The sequence below is a fragment of the Primulina huaijiensis genome, chromosome 14, assembly GCF_012295235.1.
Source record: "Primulina huaijiensis isolate GDHJ02 chromosome 14, ASM1229523v2, whole genome shotgun sequence".
In the NCBI taxonomy this organism is placed as follows: domain Eukaryota; kingdom Viridiplantae; phylum Streptophyta; class Magnoliopsida; order Lamiales; family Gesneriaceae; genus Primulina; species Primulina huaijiensis.
Genome location: NC_133319.1, coordinates 1,504,368 through 1,514,655, shown reverse-complemented (window position 1 = coordinate 1,514,655; position 10,288 = coordinate 1,504,368). Strand labels below are relative to the sequence as shown.

The window sequence follows — 10,288 nt, the reverse complement described above, 5'->3', positions numbered from 1 at the left end:
GTTTTCATTTATAATTAATCAAACCGAATAAATTTTTTTTTTTATTTTCATCAGATTATAATTATAAGTGTTGATTTATGATGTTCATCTCTCTGTAGTGAAAAAAAACTAAGATATAAAATCAGTGTTTTTGAAATCGGATTTGACCTGCCCGTTAGATTGGAAACCAACCATTGGCCCAGTTAGGAACTACTCAATAAACAATTGAAATGATCAAACCGGTCAAGAACCGGTCCGGCTGATCGTGAAACGATTAAAAACCTATCCGACCAGTTCACCGATTTTTTTATTTCTTTTAATTTTTTTTAAAATTTAATTATTTTATTATATTTTTAAAAAAATTATTTATAATATTTTAAATTTTATTTGTAGTTATATATATTATTATTTAGATTTTGATCGGTGTTAAAAATATTATTTTAACAATATTAGAACTTATTTTGATATTTTTTTGTCTAAAAAATATATATAATTATATTTTATTATATATATGTTGTTTTGATTTTGAAATTTGAAAAATATATATTTAAGATTTTTAGAATTTAAAATATATTATTTACTATATTTAATTATTATTTTATATAATATAACAGTTTTTCGGTTCAACCTTCCGGTGGAACAGTCCGACCAGTTTAACCGTTTTTTATAAAGTAAAGTGGTTCGATCGTCCACTCCGTCGTGAAAACATTGATACAAATACAACAAAGCCTATGTCTATTATGCATGCATCCCCAGAAGATCTGTCAATTTGTGTTGGGTCCGTCGGATCGGTTAGTCCCGTAACACAATTTAAATTGTGATTGGATTGAAATTTTTTCAACATATTTAAGGGCGGACTTAGATGGGCCAACCCGTGTGAGTTGTGGGCTTGGGTTGGCCTGCGAGTCTTGAAAGAAAATAAAATAAAAAGTATTTTATTATGAATTTATGGTGATATGTCTTTTTTAATGAAAATTGTGAATTTTTACGTTTTAATTTCTTTGGATAAAATGTAAAAGTATGAAATCAATAATTAGAAATTTTATTAATATTTTTTTATAAATATTTATTTATGAAATGAAATTTTTAATTAATTATAATGATTATTTATTTATTTCTTTTTTTTTGTGGGCTACCCTGCCCTCCCAACCCGCAACCACTTCCAAGCCAAAGGGATGGCTAAATTGGTCCGTTTGACAGATTTAACTTTGTAATATTACAAAAACATCTAATTAATTATGAAAAAAAACTCATACCTCCCTCAAACTTTGTATCAATCTCATGTTTACATATATTGACTATTAGTTTTCTGTTCAAGTAACTCAATTGTAAAATACATAAAAATCTAACTTGTAAAAGGCAAAAACTTGTGTGAGATCTCACGGTTCGTATTTTGTAAGACAGATCTCTTATTTGAATTATCTATGAAAAAGTATTACTTTTTATGTTAATATTATTACTTTTTATTGTGAATATCGGTACGGTTGACCCGTTTCACAGATAAAGATTCGTGAGATCGTCTCACAAGATACCTACTCCATATAAAATGAGCATGTATGAATGTAATATTGATTCAACATCAAGGACATGATTTAATTCTTAAAACTAGCTGAATTTTTTTTTTTATAATTCTTTATTTTTTTAAAAAAATTAAACTTTTTATGGACCGACAATATCACAAAATAAACATAAAAAATAATAAAGATAAAAATGTTCTCCATATTTTCAGCCTCTTTCAGGGGGGCAATGAAACCGATGTCATTGGATTAAATACTCTACTTGCTCAATTTGAAGTGAAGTAACTACTCATCTTCCTCGCTCGGTCATTTAATATTATAGAGTACTGAAAAATAAAGATTGGCCCATCGCCAACCTATTCTTTCTTCTCTTTCTCTTCTCTCAATTATCAATGCCTAGCCACTTCCCCAAACAGCTCATACTTTGTTGTAAATCTTCAATCTTAATTCTCAACTTCTCAAGAAATTAAAATCGAGTTTTCTATTTGGTTGAAAATTTAACAGAAACATAACGTAACTGATGGACCGAATGGCCGGTTCGCGTGGTTCAGTTGTTTGTATTGTCTTTTTTTAGTTCGAGTTTGTAGTAGTATGCAAATCACATACGCAAAGAAGGCCATCCATTGTGGCATACTCGATGTTGCTTGTGGGATTCAATAAGAAACATCTGCATCCAACAAAACATGTGTAATTCTCAATATAAATAATGTGCATATGGACCAGCTCACCAAATAGTCAACTGATGTGAATTTCTACCGAGAGATCAATTAAAGTTCTTTTTTTTTTTTCCAACCAAATCCTTTGTGATTCTGTGAACAAAACGTACAAAATGGAAAGTTCGTAAAGATCGATCGTTTATTTTATTTTATTTTTAGTGGCAAAAAAAAAATATAATTAAGCTTCCTCATCGAAGTTATCAACTGAGGCCACACTGCAAAATTGACTACTCTCGGGAAAAGAAAGTGGGCAGACTTCAATATTACCCGAAATGTGCATGGGTACTTTAATTTATTTATCGAAAAAGCTACGAATTTTGTCGCCAAAACTGAAGATCGATAATTCGATTGCTAACCCATAAAGTACTCTCACATTGTATTTATATCTTCTCCTTCATCGGGTGCACTTCCCCAACCAACCATCGAACTACGCGCATCGCAGGACAACTTTTTACCAAAATCAGTCTCATTCATAAATGCCATCTTTCCGAGTCCATTTGCCATTTTTGTGTAATTCTTTCATAGTTTGTATCGAACTTTGTATAATTCTCCAATCTATTAAATTAATTAAATCAAGAAAAAGGTTTGAATCATTTTATAGAAAAATTAGTATTTTGGTTCTGTATATTTATCTTTTTACGATTTTAGTCTTTTATATTATCAAATTTCGGTCTTAGTCGACTTTATTTCATTTTTTTGTCTCGTTCCTCAGCTGGTTTAAAAATGAACACCCCATTACCTTACTTTCGAATTTGCTGGCGATGCCTAGCTACAGGTGCAATGTCGTCCAACTATATATTATCGAATTCAATTTGGCTCCCAAAAATGTGTTAAATTGAAGTAGGTAAAAATATTTAATTTCGAGTTTTGCTACTTGCGATATGAGTTGTTAAAGGTCGCCCACGATTCGAGAAGGTGTAGTATTTAATGCAAATGCTAATATCTATCAAAGACGACAAATTTGTCGTAATTTTGGAAAGTTGAAAAATAGATTTTTTCTTCTCCCTCTCAAATCAGATTATTTATTTATTTATAATAAACCTTAAAGAAAATGTGGATAGGGAAGTAGGTGGAATCATTCATTAAATCGAATTCTTAACGCGTAAAACAAGCAAATTGGGTGACCATCAGACCGAGTCTTCCAACATACGATCAGATCAGTTAAGAACTATGCCTCTCCAACAAATGCATGCATGAACATAATGCATTGGCTTAACAGTAATAACTTTTTACGGCCAAAACTGGGCAGATTTGAAGGGGCGCAAAGTTTATGCTTTGTATAAACTTAATACAAATAAACCCTGAAGCCAATATTGAATGAGGCCCTCTGCATCGTTGACTAATAAATGCAGCCAATAAAAAATCTTGGTCTGACAGAGGGAATTGAACACCTATTACTTGGGAACTAAATAAAAAAAAGATTAGAATTTCCTTAGATTGACAGTCATACCGGATAATTTTGGATTAAAAATTAATGTTTCTTCAAATTAAATGGTCAATCAGATTATAGATTATAGACGACAACGAGACAGGACAGGACGAAGGCTGAGTATCTTACCCCTCCCCGCCCCAATCTATGTTTTCTCTAACCAGAGATTTCTCATTTAATTCTCATGGAGATTAAGTCTCTCATCAGGTCTTCATACCTGATTCTATTTAATTATTTTGAACATTCTCATCCCGATTTCGCGAAAATTAAATCTTTATATTCGTTTCAAATAATCTAGAAATGGTAATGAGTTGAGTTGGATTTGTCATCATCCTCCTCGAGATAACATTCCTATACCTGTCTCCAAATTACTCTGAAATTTGAAAAATCCCAACCCATTTCGTTACGAATTTTGCTCGCAAAAAAAAAAAAAGGAAGGTCATCCCTAGTCATGACTAGAGACATCTCCTACCCAAATCTGCCTCCTCCCATGTGCGTGGGGCCAGTTGCCAAACTGATTTAACTAGATGAAGTCCTATTGTTGCCAATTAAAAACAAAACTAAGTTTATTCTAATATAGCTAAGATATGAACATTTCTCTAAAACGTTATCATATGAAATATTCCCACCTGAATTTAAATATATGCTATGATTTATCAATTACATTTTATGTATTAACAATATAATCACTGAATAATTCAATAATTATACTTACACCGCGTGACATACAGTAAGTACTGTATTAGCTAGGAATGAATTGCTGATACAATATTATTGGTACGGTATTGTGTTGGCTGTGCATTTATAACCTTTTTTAAATTAAAAAAATGTAAAAAGCCACGTGTCAGGTGGCTATTAGATATTGAGGATAGCACCCTATTGTTATTTTATATATATAAATGCGTGCGATGCTCTTCCTGTAGAAATCGTGTTTGGGGAAGGAAAAATGGCTTCAAAACCAGGAATTCTCACAGAATGGCCATGGACATGGCTTGGAAACTTCAAGGTTTTGTATTTTCTTCCTTTCGTGTATCAACTTCTACTTCTGCTCTCTTATCTGCATTTTGGAAGTAATGAAACATATCTAGCGACATGAAACAATATAATTTCCTTTTTGTTGAAGTCAAAAAGTGACACTTTATGATTAATTGCAAGCATGCATCTGTGAATGCGGGTGTCACTGATGAAAATGACGAGTATTTTCCACTCGGAAGAAGATTTTAAAAAAAAAAACCAAATTTGAACTCGGCACATCTTATCAATTCAAGATTTCAATCAACGAAGCATTAATTTTGTTCATTTCGGATGTTGTAGTATGTGGTATTGGTTCCCTGGGTGGTACATTCAACATACTCGTACCTAGTGAAAGATGAAACTCAGAGGGATCTATCCAATTTCCTCATATTCCCACTGATGCTGTCAAGAATCCTGCACAACCAAATATGGGTTTCGGTGTCTCGCTATCGGACCGCCGAAGGGAACAACAGAATCGTCGATAAGAGCATTGAATTCGAGCAAGTAGACAGAGAAACAAACTGGTATGATTCAGACTAAAATTAATCTAAACTTTCCCTCGTCATCTCTGCTAACGATTTTCTTGCAGGGATGATCAAATTATATTCAACGGCCTTTTATTCTATCTAGCATCCAAGTATATCGAGAATGGAAGCCATCTGCCCTTATGGGGTATAGGTGGGATTATATGGACGATTCTACTTCATACAGGTCCAGTGGAATTCCTCTACTACTGGCTGCACAGGGCGCTACACCACCATTTTCTTTACTCACGCTACCATTCCCACCACCACTCCTCTATTGTCACCGAACCCATCACATGTAAGAATTTTACTCTAGAGCAAATGTAGGTTGGGTCAGTTATGATGGGGTTACTGAGGTGTATATTTTTTCTGTTGTGGCAGCCGTAATTCATCCATTCGCGGAGCATATAGCATACTTTGCGCTATTTTCAATTCCGATGCTTTCAACCGTGTTCCTGAAAAACGCATCCGTCGCATCAATTTCTGGTTATCTTATTTACATTGATCTCATGAACAACATGGGTCACTGTAACTTTGAACTCATTCCAAAATGGCTTTTCTCCATGTTTCCCCCGCTCAAGTACCTCATGTACACTCCCTCGTAAGTATCTGAACCTTTGACTCGTTACAAGGTTGTCTATTATGATGTTATAAAGGTCTGGTGAAGATCAAATTCAATTTTCTTTCGGATCCCATTTCATAATCTGGAAGAAAACTACCCACTACCCAGTTAAACTCCTGACCATTTATGACTGTAATACGAAGCTTCAAACAGGAACCTAGGGTGTAAGAAAGGGTACCTATAGTACACGAACACGATTAGTGCCACCCATTCTGGAAGTGGCTCCAAGCTTAGTTCTTTCAGACCTACCCGACATGTAACAATCAGTTCTTACAGCAGCCAGCTATATTAAACAAACTAATTCTTTTGCGGAACAAGTAGGTCTAATTGTGAATCTGAGTGAATGGGCCGTTCCTATTTGGAGGTAAAAGAGTCGTTTGATTTGGGACTATTTGTTTTCGAGGCCCATAATTTTTTTAAAAACTTATTATATGGTAGTTAAATTTATTATTCTTGAATATTTTTTCCTTTCCATCACAAAAATTTATTTTTCATGTAACCAATATAAACTTTTTATAATTCCTGGGACTCTCGATAAATTTATTTACAAATTTTTTTTGTCTCTAGGTTGCTTGATAATTTATTTTTCCCGGTGCCACATGAAAAAAAAAAAAAAAACCTTTTTATTCCATAAATCTATAACCAAGTAGTGTAATTAGACCAATATAAAAATTTATTATCTAACTCTTTTTGTAGTAAATTAATTGAAGAAAATAGATGAAAATTTTCTAACGGCTCAAATTGCTTATAAGTTCTTGTTGGTTATAATTGGTCTTCTGGTTATTGTAGTAATTGCACAACGAAGTTTTTCGAAATTAAATTCATCAAAACTTTTCTCCTCATTCAACTATGTTGCAATAAAATATTGAATGAATTGGTTATCCTATTAATTAGGAAAGAAATTATTGAACAGTTTGATTAGTATTTTCAGCTCTAAGACACGCTTTTGAGTGATCATTTTATTATAAGTGTTTGATCTTCTTACTCAATTATAATATATATATATATATATATATATATATGTTGACAATTACACGTTGTTTAGTTTTTTATATTGTCCTTAAGACAGTGATTTAATTCAAAAAAGTTGTTAGGAATCTAAAAGAATATGAATACACGTTATAATTTAGGTGCTTTTTTTTAAAGTTAGACTCAGACCTAAAAGTTTTAGGATCGGCCCTGGTGAGTGATCATCAACAAATATAAAACAAGAAAAGATTTGGACTTGCAGCAGTAACCTACAATTGATCATTTAGAAGATGTGCACGAAATCTAATATTAAGTGTGTCTAACAGCATATTTGGTGATACAGGTACCACTCGCTGCACCACACCCAATTTCGAACCAATTACTCACTTTTCATGCCATTTTACGATTACTTATATGGTACCATGGACAAATCGTCGGGTTCGTTGTATGAAAATTCACTTGTTCGGAAGGAGGAAGCACCTGATGTGGTTCATCTGACTCATCTAACAACTCCAGAATCTATATATCATCTCCGTGTAGGTTTTGCTCACTTGGCTTCTGAACCTCACAAATCCAAATGGTACTTATGGCTAATGTGGCCTGTCACAATATGGTCAATGATGGTCACTTGGATCTGCGGACGCACATTTACTGCTGAAAGAAATGTCTTCAAACACCTAAAACTGCAAACATGGGCGATTCCCAAATATAAAATTCAGGTATACATTGATTGGTTACAAGTATAACAAGTTTTGACCTAAACAGTTAAGTGTTTGTTATAACAAGCTCATTAGCTTCACCTCCTTGCAGTACTACATGCAATGGCAAAGAGAATCAATTAATAATATGATTGAGGCTGCTATACTTGCAGCTTCGGACAAGGGGGCTAAGGTTTTGAGCCTCGGCTTGCTAAATCAGGCAAGTTTTCCAGTTGTTTTTCATTTTCAGATGAAAGAAGATTTTCTTTCACGTTGCCATTGAATGAGTGATTAATTGTTTGGTTTATTCATAAAAATGAAGGAGGAGGGGCTCAACAACAGCGGTGAACTTTTCTTAAGAAAGCACCCTCAGCTAAAAGTGAAGGTGGTGGATGGAAGTAGTTTGGCAGTTGCTGTTGTGTTGAATAGCATTCCTAAAGGAACATCTCAGGTGGTCCTTCGAGGCAAGCTGTCGAAGATTGCTTATTCCATTGCCCTTGCCTTGTGCCAGGGTGGTGTACAGGTACGTTTGACAGCAGCAATGGCAAAGACACTAGTTTAAAAATTCTTCGACAATTTAATTCAGCTTTTGAAGAAATTGTAAGATGTCATTCAGAAAAAAATTGTCACATATTAGCTAGAGCTGTCAAAACAGGTCAACATATGGGTAGGTTAGGATATTTCTAACCTAACTCGCCTATTTGGCATGGCGGGCCAATCTGCCAACTTTTAATTATATTTAGCGGGTTGATCGGAAATCCGCCACAACCCACGACGAGTCAATCTTGTAGATCTGATCCATTTTGACAACTCTAATCTTAGCTGTACTTGCATGCCATACGCCGACTATAAATTGCAGTTTAGTGCTAGACAGTATCAGAAAATCGATTGCTTGCCTGTAAAAAAGCATGGACATAGGCAGCAAAACTCACCCAGGATTGATAGCACTGTCCAGTACTTGTTTTGCTCATTTCTGGTTTTCATACTTTTAATAGGTATATACAATGCGAAAGGATGAACATAAAAAGCTGAAAGCAATGCTTAGTAATGAGGCTGGAAATAATTTGATACTCTCACAATACGGCACTCCAAAGGTTAGCTTTCTACCTTTTTTTTCACTTCAGTTTCTTGTTTCTAAGATACATTTCCTAACAGGCAGGCTGCATGAGTTACTCTTACACATTTCGTCAAAACCGTTAAAAATCTTTCACAACTAAGTACAACGTCATAAAGTTACTTAGACCATTCAAACAACTCCAGTAGACTTCCAAACAATTGGTGACATAATTCCATATAGCTGAATAATGTCGCATCATAATGGATACTTTGTGCAGATATGGTTAGTTGGAGATGAACTAACTGAAGATGAACAAAAGAAGGCTCCAAAAGGAACTTTCTTCATTCCGTTCTCAAAGTTCCCTCCAAAGAAAGAGCGAAAAGACTGCTTATACAACTCCACTCCAGCAATGTTGGCTCCCAAGCATCTTGAAAATGTCGACTCTTGTGAGGTTAGGAATGCAAGCTTTATTGGTTTCAATTACACTTACTCCATGAAAAAAAATAAAGAAGAAAGAAAGATAAGATGTAGAACTTTAAAATTTTAAATATATATAGCTCCTAAATTGCTTTAAAACTTCTTCTCCTTCTCAATTTTCTTTTAAAAGTTAACAAAGCCAAATAATAAATACCAAGAGGTGTTAAATTCTCATTAGTCAATTCCCAAATCCATTGCACTCTTCTAGTCCATTCTCAAATTGAACACTTGGAAGTTGATAGAACATCAAGAACTGTAAAATTCTCATTAGTAACTACCAAGATTCTCTGCACTCTTCCATTATCTACTTTTTCTAACTTCAACCGTTAAGTTCCTAACTCTTCAAAATGACAGAACTGGTTACCAAGAAGAGTGATGAGTGCATGGCGCATAGCAGGAATACTTCATGCTATGGAGGAATGGAACGTGCACGAATGTGGAAGCATGATGTTCAGCATTGAGAAAATCTGGAAAGCCAGTCTCGAGCATGGATTCCGTCCCTTAACAATGTCCGCGGATCCAAAGCCCATTTAGCCTACAATAGCAAAACAAACATGATATACCTGGAATCTACTAGTGTCAGCGAACAGTCATTTAGTGCACTGCAGTACTTTCAGAGTCATTTTTACAAGGACTTGTGGATTTTCTGATGAAAAACATAATGTACTTTTAATAGAATCCATCTCTAAGTGGATTTACTTTTGGTGTATTACAAAGTTTGGTTCTTTATGCAATAGTGACGAACATCGATCGCCATTGTTGCATTACTAAAGCGATATTGAGTACTTCACTTTGTTATTAAGAAATGGGCATTTGAAGTTCATTATGTTCATTTCTGGATCAAAATATTTCTTATGAAATGTATGCAAAAATTTATGGATCAACTAAATGTATTGATCCTTTTACTTTTTCGTTAGATGATTCTACTTTACTCGTGTTTGACTATTATCTATGACCAACAAATGAGCCGGAAACTGACAGCCGAGTCTTGACTGTGGTGGATTGTCGGATCGAAATTCCGAACACAAAAGCATGATACACCATTTAGAGGCCGGGCGAGACGGCCGGTCCCAAAGACTTTATAAACCGCCCCTCAACTTTGTCCCATGATAGTTGGTACTAGTAGGGGCCGGGATTGGGGTGGGTGACGGTAACACACCTTGCACCCTCAAATTTTTCATGTACAGAATTCATAACAAAAAAAATTAAAAATAAAACTAATAACCTTAAAATTCCCTACATAAATCTCTTATCAAGTTTGGAAAATTAAATTCGGTTGATTATTT

At 34.2% G+C, this 10,288-nt stretch overlaps 1 protein-coding gene across 1 annotated transcript; it reads left to right on the top strand.

Annotated features, from left to right (window-relative positions):
* Positions 1–4,534: 4,534 nt before the first annotated feature.
* LOC140957669 (very-long-chain aldehyde decarbonylase CER1-like) lies at positions 4,535–9,891 on the top strand. The gene is made up of 10 exons (XM_073415006.1): positions 4,535–4,647; positions 4,956–5,179; positions 5,245–5,477; positions 5,561–5,780; positions 7,114–7,489; positions 7,581–7,688; positions 7,791–7,991; positions 8,464–8,562; positions 8,803–8,976; positions 9,357–9,891. The coding sequence occupies exons 1-10, from the start codon at positions 4,588–4,590 to the stop codon at positions 9,534–9,536; spliced, it is 1,875 nt and encodes a 624-aa protein (XP_073271107.1). The 5' UTR covers positions 4,535–4,587; the 3' UTR covers positions 9,537–9,891.
* The last annotated feature ends 397 nt before the right edge of the window (positions 9,892–10,288 follow it).

Coding starts and splice junctions, on each gene's coding strand:
- LOC140957669 (XM_073415006.1), top strand. CDS start 4,588: ATGGCTTCAAAACCAGGAATTCTCACAGAATGGCCATGGACATGGCTT. Junction 5,180..5,244: donor GTAGACAGAGAAACAAACTG/GTATGATTCAGA, acceptor ATTTTCTTGCAG/GGATGATCAAATTATATTCA. Junction 7,689..7,790: donor GCCTCGGCTTGCTAAATCAG/GCAAGTTTTCCA, acceptor ATAAAAATGAAG/GAGGAGGGGCTCAACAACAG.